General features: G+C 43.4%; 1 protein-coding gene across 2 annotated transcripts in view; it reads left to right on the top strand.

Annotated features, from left to right (window-relative positions):
• Positions 1 to 573: 573 nt before the first annotated feature.
• BDH2 (3-hydroxybutyrate dehydrogenase 2) overlaps positions 574 to 22,079 on the top strand; it is a 30,372-nt gene continuing 8,866 nt past the window's right edge. Inside the window, exons 1-6 of one of the 2 annotated variants that reach the window (XM_061585521.1) lie at positions 574 to 651; positions 7,584 to 7,663; positions 12,959 to 13,037; positions 15,183 to 15,279; positions 16,355 to 16,463; positions 18,077 to 18,137. In XM_061585521.1, the coding sequence (XP_061441505.1) occupies positions 7,592 to 7,663; positions 12,959 to 13,037; positions 15,183 to 15,279; positions 16,355 to 16,463; positions 18,077 to 18,137 (418 nt within the window). In that variant the 5' untranslated portion in view covers positions 574 to 651; positions 7,584 to 7,591. The remainder of the gene's footprint in view (positions 652 to 7,583; positions 7,664 to 12,958; positions 13,038 to 15,182; positions 15,280 to 16,354; positions 16,464 to 18,076; positions 18,138 to 22,079) is intronic. The other variant, XM_061585522.1, reaches the window with a different exon arrangement.

Below are 22,079 nucleotides of genomic sequence, written 5' to 3' on the forward strand. Positions count from 1 at the left end.
ATGTATGTGTGCAGGTACTCTAACAGCCCGTGCGTTTGCACTAGTAGACAATGTCTATGAATTGTATCTTTCAATTCTGTAAATTGATTAAATGGCAAAAAAATCTAACCTCTTGGCAATCATGATCCTAGCATCCTGAACAATCTACTTTGGCTGTCAAGAGTAGCATTCATTCTAGAGATGCTGAACACAGATTTAAACCCCACTCAATTAATTGAAAGCAGTACCTTTTCACCCCTTACCTTGTTTCAAAAGCAGCAGTCTGATGCTAACATTTTTCTGTGGTGCCATTTTTTAAAAACATTATTTTTTATTGAGTTTTAGAATTACAATGTATAAAAGCCAGAAACAATGTGACAAAAAGCATAAGAAACACTGTGTACAAGGAAATACAGAAAAATTGAAAGAATGTGGGAAAGATGGAGGTACAGACGAAATACTAACATAGCAATCATGTCTTGGCGTATTTGGGGAACCTCACTAGATGGCGGTATATAAGCCTCTCTTACAACTGCAACAAATTGTCTGAACTCAAAAGCAGTTTTCCAGCTTACTTTACTACAAATCCCAGCATGCCGTCAGAAAAAAACATGAAACCACCTCGTGACCTGGACAAAGGTCTCTGAAGAAGTCGGTTCCTGGACTCCTGGCGTAAGTTTTGCTGGCTCTCTTCTTGGTTTTTCTAATAACAGTCTCTTTCAAATGAAGCTGGGAAATTAATTGTGGCCAGTGAGAATTGTCTGCACACTGGTGTGCTGATGTGTTTTTAGCATACAGCAGTCGTTTGGAAGTATCTCTATGCCTTTTTTAAAGGATTTTGCCATGTGAGTGATGAACCAAAGCAAATGTCTAGCCATATACCTAATCATTAGTTTACTGTTCCATCTATTTTTCATTGCTACATATAACAGAAAGGATCTCCCGACAGCTAGTGCATGCTATGGCTTGTCCCAGGTAATATGCCTGAATAGGAATCCATTTCCATGGACAAGTTAATACCTTGAGAAGAAGTAGCAATTAGCTCTTATAGACATTCTTCAAATGAGTCTAGCCATTGTGATTAGGGTAAAGTCTAGTGGCCCTGGTTCAACATGTTGATTAGATCTTGTGCACAGAGCCTCTGCATATAGATGCTGCGCATCAGGGGCCATCAGCCCAGGGCCTGTATGGACCAGGGTGTCCACCAGCACCTCCTATGGCACCCTCAAAAAGTCTCAGTAAATATCTCCTCAAACATCCACAATACATGAAAGACTGTGTTTCCTGTTCAGTTCCTGTTGGCACTGCTCAGCCTCTCCTACACTGAACACCCCCCTTAAACATGCCTTCATTGGATGTTAGGATTGGACACCTACCTTCCTTTCTGTTTTGAACATAAGAGAGGTACAAAGAGCTTCTTCCTATGAATGAGCACAGCAGTGGCTGATGTAGGTACCTTTTTTCCAGAGCTTGGAAAAGTTACTTTTTTGAACTACAACTCCCATCAGCCCAATCCAGTAACTTTTCCAAGCCCTGCTTTTTTCCCATTGATGGGAAGCAATGCCCACACCATTTCCTTTCCTTTCGGCTCTTTCGATGTGGCAGCCATTTTGTGTTATTCCACATACACCCCACTGCCATTTTATGTCATGCCATACCCCACCATCACCTTTTTGTGTTATGCCGCAAAACTTTTTGTGACTGGTGCCCCCAGCACTCTCAAAATTCCAAATGACCCACTGGCCCAAAATGATTGGCAACCCTTGTGATACATGCATAGGTTCTTTATATGCTGGATTTGTGGTCTGTACTTTTTTTAAGTGATTGTGGGAGAAATTTAATTCAGTTCACATTTAAAGGCAAATCTATCTAAATCACACTAACCAAAACAATATGTGGACTAAAACGCAAGTATCCTTCTAAATTTGCACTTACGTAAATTTTGCAATGCAGCTCTCCAGCCAACCAATATTTACAAAAATGCTTGTGTTAAAGGAAAGTGTGCCTAAAATGAGTGTCTTAGTGAAAATAACATACAAAAATACATTATATGTGGGGAAATAGCTCGGGGAGGGGGAAGTGTGTGTTAGTCAACACTAAAATGCTGATGAATTTTCATGAGGACTTTTTTTAAAAATAAAATTTGCAAATTGCTGCAGAAATGTGGACAACTGAATTTAAGACTGGAAAACTGGGAAACTGAAAAAATCGAAACTGACAGATCCTTCCACCGTTAGTTGGAAGGAACCCAACACTAATCAGGTTTGGCCTCCTTGTGCATCCAGCTTGGTCTGGGTGCGCGTGAGAGCTCCCAGCAGCTATCTCTCTTGTGCACCTGAACCCAGCGCTAAGTGGGTTTGTCCTCTCCTCTCCCTACATTGGGTGTTGTGAAAGGAGGGCAATCCTACTTGGTCTAGAAGTTTTTTCGTTGCCTTTAGCGGTGCCTTGCTGCCTGCTCTGTGCTTTGAAGTCCCAACTTAAAGGAACAAAAAAGTCTGATGTCATTTGTGAAGTCAGGTGAGTGACAGGTCAGCAGTCCTGCCCACCTGTCAAATTTGGCCCACGTGGCTGATCCTGATAAGGATCTGGAACTTAGGGCCAAAAAAGTTCCCTACCCATGATTTAATAGAATAGAAGTTACTTTGCTCCTGATAAACTATCATTTAAAGCCCATTTAAAGCACATATGCACACAAAAGAATTCTGGGAACTGTTATTTGTTAAGGGTACTTGGTATAGCTCTGTGAGGGGTAAACTACAGCCTGCTACCATGTGATAGGGCCATGTGTAAATCAGGGAGGGAAGAGGAGGGAAGAGCTGGGGGCCAAAGTATAATAAGATTGGGCGGCAGGCGCTGGAAGGGTGCTGGGGGCAGACCATGTCAACGTAGAGAAACAAGGGATAGATACATAATATCTATCCCTTGTTCCAGGTCTGTCCAAAACCAGAAGGAAGCTGGGGGACGCAGGATTTCTACTGACCTTCGACTGCTGATGTGTAATGCCAGGTCTGTAGTACAGAAGGCATCTACCATCCATGATCTGATCCTGGATGAATGTGCAGACCTGGCATGTATTACGGAGACCTGGTTGGATGAAGCCTCAGCTCCTATTCTTGAGGCTATGTGCCCACCAGGTTTCCGTTACGCACAGCAGCCGAGGGTCGGAAGGCGGGAAGGGGGAGTGGCAGTTATTTACCGAGAGTCGTTGCTCTTTGCCAGACCTCCCCTTCGTGGGACTAGCTTTGTTGATTGTATGTACTGGAGGTTGGGCTCGAAGGGCAGTTTAGGGATCCTGCTCGTGTACCGCCCGCCCCGCTGCACAGCAGACTCCCTGGCCGAGGTGCTTGAGGTGATCTCGGACGTGCGAATGTTGTCCCCGGAACTGTTAGTTCTGGGTGATTTTAACATACACGCCGAGACCACTCTCACTGGAGCTCCTCGGGATTTCCTGGAAACCATGGCTTCCTGGGAACTGCGCCTTAGTAATACTGAGCCCACCCATGTAGCCGGTCATACTCTTGACCTTGTATTTGTCCCAGGGGGGGAGGGTAGTGTGCTGAAGTTAGGGGCCAATTCTATTACCTCTGTGTCATGGTCAGACCACTATCTGGTAAAGATGGATCTGTCGATGCCGCACGCCCTCCGCAGGGGTAAAGGTCCTATTAGAATGGTCCGCCCCAGACGCCTGATGGATCCACATGGTTTCCTGACGGCGCTTGGGGAATTAGAACCTGCTGAAGGTCGCCCGGTCGAAGCCCTGGTGACGGAGTGGAACGAGAGGATCGCCGGGGCATTAGACCAAGTCGCTCCGAAACGTCCTCTCCCCCTGAACAGAACTCAAGTAGCACCATGGTACACACCACGGTTGCGTACTTTGAGACAGGAGGTGAGACGACTAGAGCGCCGGTGGCGGAAGTCGCGCTCCGAAGATGTTCGGACACAGGTTAGAGCAGCAATAGCTGCCTACCAAGTGGCGGTAAGGGCAGCAAAGAGGGAATTCTTTGCTGCCTCTATTGCATCAGCAGAGTGCTGTCCCAGGAGGTTGTTCCAAGTGGTCCGAAGCCTGGTCGGTCCAGCTGCTCAGGAACCCTTGGAACAGTCTAAGGCCTCCTGTGACAAATTGGCAAAGCACTTTGCTGATAAAATCGAGCACCTGAGGAGCTCGATTCCGTGCGCCGTGGATACAGTGAGTGAGCTAGAGGTGACCAGTTGCAAACCGGTCAAATGGGATCGATTTCGGCCTCTTCCTTCTGAGGATGTGGACAAGGTGCTCTCATCTGTAAGGCCTACCACTTGTCTAAATGACCCTTGCCCATCGTGGCTCCTTATGAGCTGCAAAGAGAGATTGGGTGAGGGGATCAAGGCAATGGTTAATGCATCCCTGCAAGGGGGTGTTATGCCACTAGCCCTCAAGGAGGTTATTATTAAACCCATCTTAAAGAAGTCCTCCTTGGATCCCCAGATTCTAAACAACTTCCGCCCAATTTCGAACTTACCATTCTTGGGCAAGGTCATTGAGAGAGTGGTGGCAAATCAGTTGCAGACACACTTGGATGAAACGGATTATTTAGATCCATACCAATCGGGTTTCAGGACTGGACACAGAACTGAAACAGCCTTGGTCGCTCTGGTCGATGATATGAGGAGGGCAATGGATAGGGGAGAACTCACCTTCCTTGTCCTCCTGGATCTCTCAGCGGCTTTTGATACCGTAGACCACGGTATCCTTTTAGATCGCCTGGAGATTTTGGGATTGGGAGGCACAGTTCTACGGTGGTTCCACTCCTTTCTCACTGATAGGCGCCAACAGGTAGCATTGGGTGATGAGGTTTCAGACCCTTGGCCTCTCAATTGTGGTGTGCCACAGGGTTCTATCCTCTCTCCCATGCTATTTAACATCTATGTAAAGCCGCTGGGAGAGATCATCAGGAGATTTGGGCTGCAGTGTCACCAATATGTGGATGACACTCAGCTCTATCTCTCATTCAAGTCTTCACCAGAGAGGGCTGTGGAGACCATGTCCAAGTGCCTGGAATCCGTGAGTGGATGGATGGGCAGGAACAGGTTGAAGTTGAACCCTGATAAGACCGAGGTACTACTTGTGGGAGACAAGGGAGGGTTAGGAGATGTTGACCTGGTATTTGATGGGGTGAGGTTGCCCCTACAGAACCAGGTCCGCAGCCTCGGAGTTGTTCTTGATTCCAGGCTGTCCATGGAGGCTCAAATTTCGGCTGTGAGTCGGGCAGCTTGGTATCAATTACATCTTATACGTAGGCTGCAACCCTACCTCCCTGTTCAACAGCTTCCACTCGTGGTGCATGCCCTGGTCACCTCTCGTCTGGACTACTGTAATGTGCTCTACGTGGGGTTACCCTTGAAAACGACCCGGAAATTACAACTTGTACAGAATGCAGCGGCGCGCTTACTTACCAACAGCCGCCGCCGGGACCACATTACGCCAGTATTATTTGATCTACACTGGCTACCGGTTGTTTTCCGGGCCCGATTCAAGGTGTTGGTTTTAACCTTTAAAACCCTGTACGGTTTCGGTCCAGCTTACCTGAAAGAGCGCCTCCACCGCCACCAACTATGCCGCCCAACTAGATCAGCCACACAAGGCCTTCTCTCAATCCCGCCAACCAAAATAGTTAGGTTGGTGGGTACTAGGGAGAGAGCCTTTTCTGTGGTGGCCCCCACTCTCTGGAACTCCCTCCCATGTGACCTTCGACATGCCCCTTCCCTAGAGGTATTCTGCAAGGTCCTGAAGACATGGCTGTTCCAACAGGCCTTTGAGGTCCTTGGGAAGGGTAAATCTCCTTGATCTTGTCATCGTATGCTGTTAATATAATTGTTTTTATATGTATTGATGACTGTCCAGCATTTTTATTTACTGTTATTAATATGACTGCATTGTTATTGTTGTATTTTATCTCATTTTAATGTACGTCGCCTAGAGCGGCCATTTGCCAGATAGGCGACAAACAAATTAAATATTATTATTATTATTATTTAACTGTGGATGGGCAGCTTCAAGGGCCCTCCTACTCTCACTTTGTAGGATTCTTTATCTTTTAATCCAAAACCAAACTTCAAGATCCATGGCCACCCTAATGGAGACCTTTCTGCCCTACACTCCAAATCTTGAATTAAGACATTTATATTTTGCTCCTTAGATTTCTTGCCTGTCCCCAAGTATTATAATGTGTTAACAGCTGGTGAGAAACTGCCAGGCTTTAGGTGAGGTTCACCCGAAAAAATATATGAAGATTAAAAAGGGGTGCGTATCCAGTGCTGGAGCTCTAGTGGCGCAGTGGACTTCATGCGTGCCACAGAGTTTCCTCTTTTCCTCCTGCCCCCTCCAGCCCCTCGGGTGACATCAAAATCAGTTATAGAGGATTGGGAGGGCATTGGAAATAACCCATAATTGGTACAAAATGGAATTTAATGCGCTGAACCAAACTGAGTCCCAACACATACATTTTCAACATACCTCAAGTAATAATTGGGAGAAAACAAAAAAGTGAAGAAATGAGCAGATCTGTTTGATGCATTAAAAACAATAAAGAATATCATGCATTCTTTCCAATCATATAATTCAAATCAGATTTTGTGTGTAAAGGACCTATTCGTCTGCTGGTGTTTAAGATCAATTGGGCTGGTGGGCACTCAAGATGGGGCCTTCTCAGTGGTGGCTCATACTGTATAGAATTCCCTTCTGATAGAGCAGTGGTGGGGAATCTCAGACCGAGGGGCCAAATGATGCCCTCCAGGCATCATCTGGTCCTCAGGACTATCCCCAGGCCACATCTCTCTCTGGTCCTGCTCTGTAGCCCACATGTGTTCCTAAACTCTGATCATGCTTCTTGCTTGTCTGGATGGAGGACAGAGAGGGGTATGTGAGTGTGTGTGTAGAAACTAGCATACTGTACAAAGGTAAAAAATGTGTATTTGTTGCTCTACCCACTTTGCCTCTGGCCCTGCCCACCAGTGACATGTGGCCCTTGGAAGATTGCCCAGAAGGGACTGTGGCCCTCAGAAGGAAAAAGGTTCTCCACCCTGGTGATACAGATACAGCTGGCTCTTTGAGTTCAAGTGATAAAAAAAAGTTTTAAAAGCTCATCAGTTTTCCTTGGCTTTTAATTGTAAGGTTTTATTGCATGTGCTGCTGCTGGAGTCTTTGTTGGTATTGTATTTGGGCAAACATAAACTGCCTTTTTTATTATGACTTTATATATGTTACTTCTGTTAATGAACTATATATTTGATATTCATGTAAGCTACTTTGCAAAGGCTATAGTCCAGAAAGGTAGCTTAGAAATATCTAACATAAATATACATGACAACAATCTGAAAAATAGTCGTTAAAGAAGAAGTGAACTTGTCAAATCAAGCCGTTGGATAATTGATACTATAAATAATCTTGTTAAAATCAGCTGATCATCTCTTGCTAATTATGCAAAAATAAAATAGCATGCAAATGTACTGAAATACTTGTGTGGATGGTTATATAACCAACAACAATGATGATGTAAGTTTCCTGCAGCTGTTGCTACTGTAATGAGCTCTATTAATAAGATGCCACTATCTGTTTGAATCACCTACAGGGTGCAGGATGGGGCGGCTTGATGGGAAAGTGATACTGCTGTCTGCTGCAGCACAAGGAATTGGTCGCGCTGTGGCTTTAGTAAGTCCAGAAATACTTAATGGATTCTCTCATTTGGGGCTGTGAATTCCTTCTCTAAACTGCAATTACAAAAGTACCTGTGCTTTAATGAGTTAGGGGGGGAAAGACTTAAACCCCCAGGGCAGTAGTGTAGAGGCAAATTCAGAAGTGCAGGGTTCCTTCATATTAGTCACAACTATGCCCCTCCCCCTTTTTTGCTGCTGAGTTGAGAATGAGATCCTTGTTAATGCCTTCCCCCATAACAGACACCCGTAGGAGCCAATAAGCATGAAAGGAGGAGCATAAGCTACTGAGAAGAGTCTTGTCAGTGGCTGACTTACCGCCTTTAACTCTGATTGGCTCCAGTCAGCAGGAAAGGACAAGGAAGCATGTTAGAAGACTCTTCCTTTCATACTGGTTGGCTCACAGAGTGCTGAAGACAGAGGGACCCCGCTGGGACCCTGCTCCCAAAAAGTAAAGGGTCTAAGACCCAGCGCTTGGAAAAGTTACTTTTTTGGACTACAACTCCCATCAGCCCAATCCAGTGGCCATGCAAAATTGCAAAGGATCAGTGCTATTAATCTTAAACCAGGGATGGGGAAAATATGGCCCTCCCAGAAGTTGTAGGACTCCAACTCCCATCAGCCTCAACCAACATGTTCAGTGGTCAGAGATTATGGGAACTGTAGTCCTACAACATCCGGAGGGCCACAGGCTTCCCACTCCTGCTTTTACTAATGTTGTTCAATGATGGGTCTGCAGATGTTGTTGGAGGACAACTCTCATCGTTCATGACCATTGGCTAAATTGGCTGTGGATGGTGAGAGTTGTAGACCAACGTTTGGAGACCCAAAGGCCCCATCTGCACCATGTGTTTAAAGCAGTGTCATACCACTTTAAACAGTCATGGCTTCCCCCAAAGCATACTGGGAAGTGTAGTTTGCTAAGGGTGCTGAGGGTTGTTAGGATACCGCTATCCCCTTCACAGTGCTACAGTTCTCAGACGGCTTTAACAGTGAATCCCTCTTTCCAGGGAACTCTGAGAATTATAGCTTTGTAAGGAGAATAGGAGTCATCTAAGAACCTTTAGCAAGCTACACTTCCCAGGATTCTTTGGGGGAAGCTATGACTGTTTAAAGTGGTATGATACTGCTTTAAATATATATTCCTGATGGGCACAAGGTTGAAGAACACTGCTTAATGCTAAGTTCTGCACAAAAATATGTAAAAGCAGTGTCTTTGTAAGTACACTCCCTCTAAACCAAATACAACAGATTCAAATTTGTGGTGCTCCATATAAAAGGTGGAAATAATGAGTGGTATTGGTTCACTGCATTAAGGGTCTGCTTTGAAGTGTTCAGAATCGAAGAAGCTGAAAGTTCAGTCTTAAAATAAGGGCAGATTACATAGGGCAAAATTTGAGAACAATAAAGGTACCCATGAAGTGAAGCCTGATTCTTGACGTAAACAAAAATCATTCCATAAGCACCTCTTTGGAACACACTGAACAACTGCAATTCGTTTTGTATTATGCAAGTTTCCTTTAGCTTTTGTTTTTTTTAGGGAATAGTACTGGGAATAATATTTGGAAACATGGGACCTGCAACAAAATGTTGCAGTGTGGAATGCTCCTGTTCAAGGTGCCAGCTAGGGCTTCTTTGAGAACCATCTATTCCACCACCGCACCCACCACCACCCTCCCTTGATGCTCAGGAACCTGTGACCACTGAGCATACTTAGTCCTCATTGAGCGGTTGTTGGGGAGGGGTCATTAGTGCGGGCGACCACGTCTGTTCTGGACCCTTGCCCCTCTTGGCTGGTGAAAGCTAGCAGGTCCGGAACCGCCAACTGGGCCAAGGAGGTAATTAATGCCTCTTTAAGAGAGGGAGTGGTCCCTGACTGCCTAAAAGAGGCGGTGGTGAGACCACTCCTGAAGAAACCCTCCTTGGACCCAGATAACCTGAACAACCATAGACCTGTGGTGAATGTTCCGTTCCTGGGCAAGGTCCTGGAACGGGTGGTTGCCAGCCAGCTCCAGGGGCTCTTGGATGACACTGATTATCTTGATCCATTTCAATCCGGTTTTAGGCCCAGTTTTGGCACCGAAACAGCCTTGGTCGCCCTGTATGATGACCTCTGTCGGGAGAGGGACAGGGGGAATGTGACTCTGTTGATTCTCCTTGATCTCTCAGCTGCTTTTGATACCATCGACCATGGTATCCTTCTGGGGAGACTCACGGAGTTGGGAGTCGGAGGTACTGCTTGGCAGTGGCTCCGCTCCTACTTGGTGGGTCGTCACCAGAAGGTAATGCTTGGGGAACACTGCTCGACACCCTGGACTCTCCGTTGTGGAGTCCCGCAGGGATCGGTACTGTCCCCCATGCTTTTCAACATCTACATGCAGCCGCTGGGTACGGTCATCAGGAGTTTTGGGGTGCGTTGTCATCAGTATGCTGATGACACGCAGCTCTATTTCCCCTTTTCATCCTCTTCAGGTGAGGCTGTTAACGTACTAAACCGTTGCCTGACCGCGATAATGGACTGGATGGGGGCTAATAAACTGAAGCTCAATCCAGACAAGACCGAGACGCTGCTGGTGAGTGCCTTCACTGCCCAGATGGAGGATGTTCATCCTGTTCTTGATGGGGTTACACTCCCCTTGAAGGAACAGGTTCGTAGCTTGGGAGTTCTTTTCGACCCTTCCTTGTCTCTCGAGGCCCAGGTGGCCTCGGTGGCACGGAACGCTTTCTACCATCTTCGATTGGTAGCCTAGCTACATCCCTATCTGGACAGTGATGACCTCACCTCTGTTGTTCACGCTCTGGTAACTTCTAGGTTGGACTACTGCAATGTGCTCTACGTTGGGCTGCCCTTGAAGATAGTTCAGAAACTACAGTTAGTCCAGAATGCAGCGGCCAGACTATTGACGCGGACCAGACTGTCTGCTCATATAACACCTTTTCTGGCCCGTCTGCACTGGCTTCCTATTTGTTTCCGGGCTAAATTCAAAGTGCTGGTTTTGACCTATAAAGCCCTACACGGCATGGGACCGCAATACCTGGTGGAACACCTCTCCCAATATGAAACTACCTGTACACTGCGCTCGACATCTAAGGCCCTCCTCCGAGTGCCATCACATCGAGAAGCTCGGAGGGCGGTGGCTAGATCCAGGGCCTTTTCAGTGGTGGCCCCCGAATTGTGGAATAGTCTCCCCGATGAGGTACGCCTGGCGCCGACGCTGCTATCTTTTCGGCGCCAGGTGAAAACCTTTTTATACTCCCAGGCATTTTAAAAATTTTAAATATTCTTTTTATTTTTTTTTTGTAATAATTTTTATTATTCAAATTTTTATAAAACAAACACAACAAAATCAAACAACAAAAACAATACAACAAAAATAAAAAGAAAAAAAAACTTGACTTCCGATTTGTTACAGATCAGCTATAGGTACATAATATATATCAAACTTGACCCCTAAAACATACAAAGTTCACTTTTTTCCATAGTCTATCTTGATTAATCGTCAAATCCCATTATCATCATTTCATTTTTTTCTTTCAACAAAAAGTCCAAACGAGGCTTCCATTCCTTAAGAAATGTATCTATCGTTTTTTCTCTGAGAAGGCATGTCAATTTGTCCATCTCGACTAAGTCCATTAATTTCAATAGCCATTCTTCCATTGTTGGTACTGATTCCATTTTCCACTTTTGTGCATATAATAATCTTGCTGCCGTAATCATATATAATATTATTCTTCCATATTTCTTTTCTTTTTGTTTACCCATAAAGCCCAATAAAAAAAATTCTGGCTTTGACTGAATATTTATCTTCAAAATTTTTTGCATCATCCTACCTATCTGTGCCCAGAATAATTTTGCCTGTTTACACGACCACCACATATGGTAAAAAGATCCTTTTTGTTGTTTACATTTCCAACATACATTAGAAACATTACTATACATTTTTGACAACTTTTCTGGTGTCATATACCAACGATACATCATTTTATAAAAATTTTCTTTAAGATTATAACATAATGTAAATTTCAAACCTTTTTTCCACATATTTTCCCATTGATCCATTTGTATATTATAACCAAAATTTTTTGCCCACTTGACCATACACTCTTTTACTTGTTCTTCTTCCATATCCATTTTCAATAAAAATTTATACATTTTTGCAATTATACATTCATCATTTGTACACAAATCTACTTCAAAATCAGATTTATTTATTTCAAACCCATACATTTTTTATCCATTTTGTATCTTTCTAACAATTGTAAATAGGCAAACCATTGTGAACTATATCCTTCCTTTATTAATTGTTCTCTCTCTTTCATTATATATTCTCCATGCACATTTTCTAATAATTTCTTTTTAAAGAAATTGTTTTGTAGTGTATTTTAAAACAGTGTTTCATTGCTGGTATGTTCTGATGTTGTTTGGTTTCTGTTCTTTGTTTGTTTTGCTTTTTGATTTTCTTATATTTGTTCTATTCATATATTTTCTTGTTTATCCTCTATGTACACCGCCCAGAGAGCCTTTTTGGCTTAGGGCGGTATATAAATTAAATTAATTAAATAAATAAATAAATAGCTCCTAGGGGTTTTCCACTTTTGCAACCTTGGGGGTCACCCAGTTAATAAACTGGTTGTCTCTGTTGTTTCTCAGTATCCCTGCTTTGGCTTCTTAGCCATAATAACTCAGCAGAAGTTCACTTTTACTATATGTAGCTTCTTTGGGGGGGGGGGGCGCGACATGCTGCTATCTACTTTACCATGGATATTAAATGTGGAATGTAATAAGGCTTTGCATTTTGATTTGGAAAGGCATGCACTTATAATAGGAATGGTCATAGCCTCCCAAGAAACTAAAATGTAGATCAGGGATGGGGAACCTGCAGCCCTCCGGATGATGTTGGACTCACATCAAGCCTCCCATGGCTAATGGTCACGGATGATGGGAGCTGTAGTCCAGAAACAACAGGAGGGACGCAGGTTCTTCCTTCCTCCTCCTGCTTATTGTTCTTTTTTAAAAAACGTTGTCTAGGAAAATGTGAAGCAGAATACTCTTAGAGACAGAAAGGGAGGCTTGATCTGACTGACACAGAGAACTATAAACACCACGGGATGGTGTATCATTTGAAGCCCATTCTTTGAGAATTCAGTGCCATACAACTCCTTAGGTTTAATGTTTTGACGCTAACTCCCCATTTGCCAACAACGAGAAAATTATCTAGAAATGGCAGGGAGGAGGCAAAGTCCATGTTTTAATACGTGTAGATATTAACCACTGATGGTTCTGTTTTCAAAGGCTTTTGCAAAGGAAGGAGCCAAAGTAATTGCTACAGATGTCAATGAATCCAAACTCCGAGAACTGGAAGCTTACCCAGGTATCTCTTTAGTTATTTGGAGCCAGAGGTGGCTTCAGCTTTTGGATGGATGGGAGGTGGAAGGGAGAACAGAACACAAAGATGCCATCTGAGCCCTCTTGTCATTGTGTGGTCTCCTTCCCTACATCTCCATTTCCCTGCCCGATCCACCACCTCTAGCGAACGAGCAGTAGTGATGGGGAAGAAACTCAAGTCAGTTCATATTTTGAGGCGAACTTGCCAAATCCACACTTGTCAAAACAATATGTAAACTGGAACACAGCCATCCTGCAAAATTCGCTCTTCTCTAAATTTTCCAGTGCAGCTTTCCAGCCAAGTACCAAGTACAAAAATGCATACACTAGGGTAAAGTGTGCATAAAATGCATATATTAGTGAAAATAACATATAATAGTGCCATGATATTAGGGGAAATTGCTTGCAGAAATTTGTTCATTAATCAAAATTGCTATAAAAATGTGTGTTAGGAGAAATTTGCACTTAAAATGCTGATGAATTTTCATAAGGATTAAAAAAAATGCTTCTCATTTGTATAATCGTAAATTCAGTTCACATTTCTGCAACAATATGTGCCTTTTTTTGAATAAAAATTAATTAAAAATGAATAAAAATTAATTGAAAAAAACAACAATATGTGCTTTTTTAAAAACTTATGAAAATTCTTTAGCATTTTAGTGCAAATTTCTCATAATATACACATTTTTGTATGCAGGTTTTCACTAAGGTATAATTTTTGCAAGCAATTTCTCCTAATATAATGCACTTTTATATGTTTTGTTCATATATTCATTTTTATGCACACTGTTCCCTTATATGCATTTTTTTAAACATTGTTTAGTTGGCGAATTGCATCACAAAATTCAGAAAGTACAAATTCTGGAAGATTGCAAATTTGATAGAGTTGGCTTTAAATGTGCATTGAATCAAATTTCTCCTCCATCTCTTATGGCTTCTCATAGAATGCAAGAGAGGAAGGATGTTCAAGTGATTTATACCGTTCCTTTCCTCCACCTTCACCTTACTTATTTCAAAGGGATGCTTGTATATTTCCTTCATGCATGTTTTCCCAGTGTGGCTGCAGCTGAAACAAGCAAATTTCCTCTTTGCATTTTACCCTGGAGGCACAAAAATGGGGATATGTGAATTGCCTGTTTCACCCCGGCCCCTTGATGCTTCTGCAAAATGTGCTCGCTTTGCCACTGGAAGTCCTATTGACTTTAATGTTTGTTTATCTCTCTCTCTATAAAATTATAGTTTGCCCCTCATATCAGGGGTTTTGTAAAACAAAATGGTCAAGTGCATAAAATGCAAAATGATCATAAAAACGACTGACTCAGCTTTTAAAAGTTTAAACTACTGAAAAGTTTAAAGGCTGGCAGTGAGGATACCTGCAGAATCTCTGCTGGGAGAGAATTCCACAGAATGGGACTGGTGACACTAACTGCCTGACTTCTAATGGGAATATATTGGCATTTTAGCCCCTTTCACAAGTTCCCTCCGCATGTAGATATCTTTCAAGAAGAGTAGGACTATGTATTCTTCAAGCACTTGAAAGGTTGTCACATAGAGGGCCAGGATCTCTTCTCAATCATCCCAGAGTGCAGGACACTGAATAATGGGTTCAAATTAGAGGAAGCAAGATTTTGGCTGAGCATCAGTAAAAACTTCCTGTTTAAAGCGGTAAGACAAAGGAACCAATTACCTAGGGAAGTGGTGGGCTCTCCAACACTGGAGGCATTCAAGGGGCAGCTGGACAGCCACCTGTCGGGTGTGCTTCCAGTTGGATCCCTCCATTGAGCAGGGGGTTGGACTTGATGTCCTTATAGACCCCTTCCAACTGTACAATTCTATGATTCTATGCTCACGGGCTACATTCTATGCATATAATCGAGGGTCTGAAAAAGGGTGCCTCTGTGCACATACAGTTCTACATGGTTAGGCTCCCCATACAATCGGGAACCTTAAACCATTGAGCTTCTGAGCTGTGTGGAGCACCCACATGCATTCATTTGTATGTGCAGAAGTGTCACAGCCCACTGATTCATGTGGCTGTACAGATTCATGACCTGCGGCATGCAAGGTAGTCTTTCTTTATTGTGAGAATATAATAGCATCACAGCATCTAATATGTTCATATCCTCAACAGGCATCCAGGTTCAGGTGCTGGATGTCACCAACAAAGAACAAATTGAAAAACTGGCCAAGGAAGTTAAGAGGATTGATGTTCTGTGTAATATTGCAGGGTAAGCTATTACCAGGTTCTTAACTTCTTTTCCTTTCCAATGTGCTGTTGTTTGCAAGAGGGCTCTCAAACAGCCCCATGCTGCCCTTTGAAGTCCAGTCAGGGGTATAATTATCCAGGGTGGTGGGAGGTCATAGACCCTTTACTTTTTTTGAGCAAGGTCCCTATGTTCGAGCCAATCAGCATGAAAGGAGAGCATGTCAGCCACTGAGAAGAATCTTCTCAGTGCTCTAACATGCTTCCTTGTCCTTTCGTGCTGATTGGAGCCAATTAGAGTGAAAGGAAGTGAGTCAGTCACTGAGAAGACTCTTCTCAGTAGTATATGCTTCTCATTTCATTATGATTGGCTCCTAGGGTATGTGAGAAGTGAGCTTCATGGCAAAGTACCTTGGTCTCCCAAATCCTAGTCCCACACTTAGCTTCACTCCAGAATTCTTACAATCAAAAGGTTTCTGGCAATGTTTAGCCCCCAGAGAGAGATATTTGGTGATATGGGGAGCCTATGCACACAAGTTTTATTCTTGTTCTTTAATTCTGTAATTGCAGAAGAGATAGTGAATCCTGGGATGTGTGACTGTCAAGGGGTATGGTGTGACTATCATGAAGGGACCCTGCACTTCTGAATTTGCCACTACGCTACTGCCAACAGTCCAGGCTTCAAAGCGTAGAGTCACCTGATGCTTCTTTGTCCTTTTGTGCTGATTGGAGCCAATTAGAGTGAAAGGAAGAGAGTCAGTCACTGAGAAGACAGTGATTGACAGGTGGGCAGGGTTGCCCACCTGTCAAATTTGGCCTTCCAGGGGTGGGCAGAAGGATTTGGCCTGCCGGTCAGAAAAGGTTCCTCAGCCTGTGACTTTAGAAACTTTGGTGATTAAATGATATAAAATAGCTGCAAAGTCTGGATAACTTTGCCACCTTGGGCTCCTCCTGGGAGAAAGGGCGGGATATAAATCAAAGAAATAAATAATAAATATAATAAAAACTTCAGCCCATTTGGTTGTATCCTGTCATTCTACAAGCCCTGAATTCAAAAGCACAGGAAAATAATCCATTGTTCTTTGTGTCTTTTATGCCAGATTTGTCAGTAATGGGACCATTTTGGACTGTGAGGAAAAAGACTGGGACTTCACAATGAATGTCAATGTGCGCAGCATGTATCTGATGATGAAAACATTCCTGCCTAAGGTAAGCCAGCTCACTGTTCCCTCCAGCCTTTAGATGTGTAGCTCACTGTGTGCTTAGTAAAGGGCTGGTAAAGGAGATGAAGAGGAAGGAGGAAGAGGCAATCGGAATTAATATTTAACATTTGTATAGAGCTTTCAGTTGTTCAAAGAACTTCATGTGCCTTATCCAGATGTAATTTTTACAACAACCCTGTAAGGCAAGTTCCCTCTTTTTACCCCCATCATGCAGACTGAGGGGAATGTGTGCCTAAGGCCACATCTAATCAACAGGGGTGAGATTTCAAACCTGGGACTTCCTGAAACCCCCATACTACATCATCTTGTGCAAGAAAGGGAAAGGGAAACCCTTTACTCATATCTCTGAATCAAAATGGAGGCACCAAATTAAGCAATCTCCTTTTGTCCATTTGTTTGAAAATAACTGGGATCTTTGATTGCATGGATGTTCTGTGAAGACAATTGCAAAATGTACATCTCTGAAGTATTAACTGATTTGGTTTGGTTTTTTCTTTCTTTCTTTTGACTGTGTTCATGATATATCTATATAAATTTAAATGTCTCTTAGTCACTTACTCTAACCTCCTCCTGGCTAACCATTTAGATTTCTCCAGTTCTTTATTGTATCAGGCCCATTGATCTATTTTCTGAAGCACATATTTTAAGCCCCCTCCAGGCTGGTGCTTTATTGTGGGGGCATTCTGCAACATGTGTTATTAGTGCATGCTAGTGATGGATTTATTCTGTGTTAAGTTTGTGTTGTGATACTTCCCCAATGCTGCTGCATTGTTGCTGTCCAGGTGGGCTCAAGAACAACAAAAATGGGATTTAAAAAAACCATTGTTGGTATAAAAAATCATGGGATTTCATCAGGAAATTATGGGAAATGCACTGATTGGAAATGAAGCAGTGTGACCACCCCAATATTTTTGCAGGTGCAAATATCATTGAAAGCAGGACCACCCCATAGCATCATGAGCACAAATAATCATGAATGCATAATGAAAAGGGCCTCGGGAGGTGCCCTTTAAAAATTATCATGCCATCAGTTTTAATGCAATACTGTAATGTAATAGCAGAGAACCATACCAGCATTCCATCAGTGGCACAGAGGCTTATGATATGAGACTTAGCAGCCTACAGATCTTTCTCTTGTACATCAAATATGAATTAATCCTTCTGTTACTATTGTCTGTGTGAAGAGCTTAAAGTATCTGAGAATAGCTTATTTTCCAGATCAATAGCAACGACTTTTTAAAAATCTACATTTGTGAGGCAAAAGACCTACTTTGTTTTAAAATGACAAGAGTATTGCACTCATGTTGCGCTTGCAGGCTTCCCATAGGCATCTAGTTGGCCACTGTGAGAACAGGATGCTGGATTAGATGGGCCTTTAGCCTGATCAAATGGGGCTCTTTTTTAATGTATAGTTTATTATGGCTTTCACATTATTACAAGAAAACAGTACAATCCCCTATTCCCTCCCCACCCCATCTCACCTCCTTTCTCTCTCTCTCTCTCTCTCTCTCTCTCGCTGAGCAGGGCTCTTCTTATATCTTATGTTGTCGTGTTCTTGTGTCATCAAAACATTTTGTATTTGCATTTTTATGTTTCCAGATGCTGGAGCAAAAATCTGGTAATATTATCAACATGTCTTCTGTGGCATCCAGCATCAAAGGTCAGGAGCTTCATATGATTGGTTCTAGCATAGCAATGTTCATGTGATTTTTACTTTATTCTGCACACAATGATATGTGTGTTCAAAAGGACAAGGGCCTGTGATGTGGGATGTGTTCTCCAAAGATTTTGGAGCTATGCCTTTTTGATATTCTGATTATAGATGGTCAAATACCCATTTTAAGGGCCATTTCACATTATACTTTTCCATAGTGAGTATATTAATCCAGGGGTGGGAGGCTGTGTATTCTACTACAATGTGTGAACAGTGAAATGAATTTCATTCCAGATTCAACTTATGTGTACCAGAGCATGCACGCACGCACACACTCTTTATGCTGCTGGTATTAATTGCTGTCTTTTAGCATGTTAGAGTGTTGTTCTAAATTGTTTTCATGTAATTTGATTATAGTTAGTTGCCATGGGCTTCTATAGTTAGTTGTGTTGGCGTGTGTGCGTTGTTGCGTGAAACAGCATACATTACATTGGAGTTAAGTTGAGCAAGAAACTTCTTCAGAGCATTAGAGCATGTTAAGAGTCTTTTATTAAGACATTATGGCTTAAGGCTTAAGAGTAAATACATGTAGAGTTTCTTCAGTCATCCCCCCCTCTGGTACATCTCTCTCCAAAGGTAAACACAAAAGACAACCTCTCAGTTCAGAGGCAATATTCAGAAGACCAGCCTCACAGATCAGAGGCATAAATCAGAAGACACAACTTACAGACTCTGTGAGAACTTTCCCAGTTGCTATCTCACGTTACCATGACAACCGCTGGCCTTGAATGTCTGCTCACTCTCAGGCCAAGAGATAACAGTTACTTCTCCAAACTTGCAGGCTTTATGGAAAACAACTAGAGACAGTAATGCCCATGGGTCACAGCCCAACATACCCCCCTTTTTTCCATTAAGACTGCAAATACTTTTCATTGCATCTATAACTTTTCCATTTCAGCAATACAAAGGTAATACATTTCAATACATTGCATCATACAGATCCATATTACATCTCAGTACATTGCAGTACATTTCAGAACACCTCTGTACATTTAGCTAGAACTTTATTCAATCAAACTTTGGCTCATTCCAAGCCTTGTCACCAGTTTGCCAAATTTCTCCTCACACAAAGGCTTGGTCATTATGTCAGCCACCATGTTTTTAGTGTCACAAAATGTTAGGTTAACAAACCCCTGCTGCACACAATCCCTTACGTGAAAGTATCTGACACTAATATGTTTTGTTCTTTTGGTATGAGCTTCTGATGTGGCTATCTTGATGCAGGTCTGATTGTCTTCATATACAGTAATCGGAAATTGCATATCAATGCCTATCTCCTGCATGAGCATTGCGAACCATTGTAGCTCATTACAGGCCTGTGATAGAGCCACATATTCTGCTTCTGCACTTGAGGTTGCCACCACATTTTGTTTCTTGCTACTCCAGTCAATGCATGACCCGTGCCACATCACAACTATGCCAGAGGTTGACTTACGACTGCTCAGTTCCCCTGCATGATCTGCATCCACAAAACATTCAAGACCTCCTGTCTTTGCTCCTGACAAAACCAGACTCTTTGTCTCTGTGCCTTTCAGATAACGCACTATCCTTTTAATCCCTTGCCAGTCAGCCTCTGAAGGATGCTCTACCTTCCGGCTTAAAATGCTGACTACATTACATATGTCTGGGCGAGACACCTTCACCAAATATTGCAATTTCCCTATTATGCGCCTGTACTTCTCAGGTTCTGTACAAGGCGTCTCCTGCACATTCTGTTGGAAAGCCACAAGCATTGGAGTCTTCACAACATTGCATTCTGTCATGTTGCATTCTTCTATGATCTGGTTTATTTTACTTTCCTGACTCAATGTTATGCTTCCATCTTCTGCACGCACAATATCCGTGCCTAAATAGTGTGTGACAGGCCCCAAATTCTTTGTGTCCACCTGCCTGCCCAGTTGCTCATTAAATTCTCGTTCCTCTTGCTGCTCATGTTTATTATCCTTCGGCACGGCATTTTTCACCTCTTGCCTCCTGACAGCTTCCATCGACTCGGCTCTTTTCGCCTCCTGTCTCCGCTGCCATTCCTGGCACAAATCCTGCAACGCGTCCCACATCTGTTTAGCCGATGGCTCATCTCTCACACACATCAGCTGAGAATCCGATAGAGCCAAGATTATAAATGCCTGCGCCTTCTGGTCTCGACGCTTCCAGGCCGCGGTCAATACCGCCGGGGGTGGTTCTTTAATCACTTCCCATAAATCCTCTTTTATCAGCAAAGCCCGCATCCTCGGCTTCCAGCTGCCATAATTCTTTTCATTAAGCCGTTCCATCGGCAAGCCTCCCCCAGACAGGTTTACAGCCATGTTGCTCACCTCCGTCTGGTTCAATCAATCAAGCTGCCCTTTCTGGAACTCCGTCTGCCGTTCAGACCAGCAACTTACTCCCGTGTAATGCGCTGTGGATCTGGGCCCATAACCCCTGTTGGCATGTGTGCATTGTTGCGTGAAACAGCATACATTACGTTGGAGTTAAGTTGAGCAAGAAACTTCTTCAGAGCATTAGAGCATGTTAAGAGTCTTTTATTAAGACATTATGGCTTAAGGCTTAAGAGTAAATACATGTAGAGTTTCTTCAGTCATCCCCCCCTCTGGTACATCTCTCTCCAAAGGTAAACACAAAAGACAACCTCTCAGTTCAGAGGCAATATTCAGAAGACCAGCCTCACAGATCAGAGGCATAAATCAGAAGACACAACTTACAGACTCTGTGAGAACTTTCCCAGTTGCTATCTCACGTTACCATGACAACCGCTGGCCTTGAATGTCTGCTCACTCTCAGGCCAAGAGATAACAGTTACTTCTCCAAACTTGCAGGCTTTATGGAAAACAACTAGAGACAGTAATGCCCATGGGTCACAGCCCAACAAGTTGTACATGGGCTGGAAGGCTGGAGAATGTTGTATTATGATTGGCTGAGCGTTTGAGTGTCTGAAGGTATAAATGTGAGGACAGTTGAGAAGGGGGTGATTAGTAGAGTTCTGTTGGTGGAAGTTCTGAGGGAGGTTGGAGTTGGTTTTGTGGGTTGGATTGGATTAGGCTGGTAGTGAGGCAGGTTATTGACGGCTAGAAACATAAAGAGTAACGCAACTTATGAAACCACATGCTTGTTGACAATACCTTTAAGTAATCTTGTTATTCCCTGTGTATATAAATAAATATTTCTTGGTTTACCAGAACGCCTGATCCTTGGCTGGGTTACACAGACCAGAAGGGTGGGCAGGGCATATACCAAGGTGGGGAAACAGTATCAGTGGTGGCAGCGGTGAAGAGATAGTGTAACATCATCAAGTATCCAGAGCAACCCAGGGCTGTATTCTTTATAGGCACAAAGATACAGGGGGGTTGTGGCCTGCAAGTGCACCCAGACACAAAGTATCAATAGGCCAGGAGGAGACTAAGCCACAGTCTCAAGGCAATATTGAATTACAGGGAGTGACTGGTGGTGCTGCCTAGCAGTGGGATCTTGAGAGATCTTTGCTAGAGCCGGTGAGAGAACTGTTTAAAGACCAGGACCCTGTGGTGGGACCGTGACAAGGCGGTGACCACAGGCAGGATCCTAGCAGGTGGCGCCTGAGGTGGGATCCTGACAGGAAGGGACCTGGCACTTAGCACCTACCTTTTTACTACATTAGGTGTGTTCAAGACTGTGTTGAGCTTGCTTATGTAGGTCACATCCACGACACATATTTAAAGCACTCTTGTACCACTTTAACAGTCATGAAAAAATGGAAATGCAGTGCCTTCAAGTCGATCCCAACTTATGGCTACCCTATGAATAGGGTTTTCATGGTAAGCGGTATTCAGAGGGGGTTTACCATTGCCTCCCTCTGAGGCTAGTCCTCCCCAGCTGGCTACAGCCTGCTCAGCTTGCCACAGCTGCACAAGC

Source organism: Rhineura floridana, chromosome 9, assembly GCF_030035675.1.
Source record: "Rhineura floridana isolate rRhiFlo1 chromosome 9, rRhiFlo1.hap2, whole genome shotgun sequence".
Classification (NCBI taxonomy): domain Eukaryota; kingdom Metazoa; phylum Chordata; class Lepidosauria; order Squamata; family Rhineuridae; genus Rhineura; species Rhineura floridana.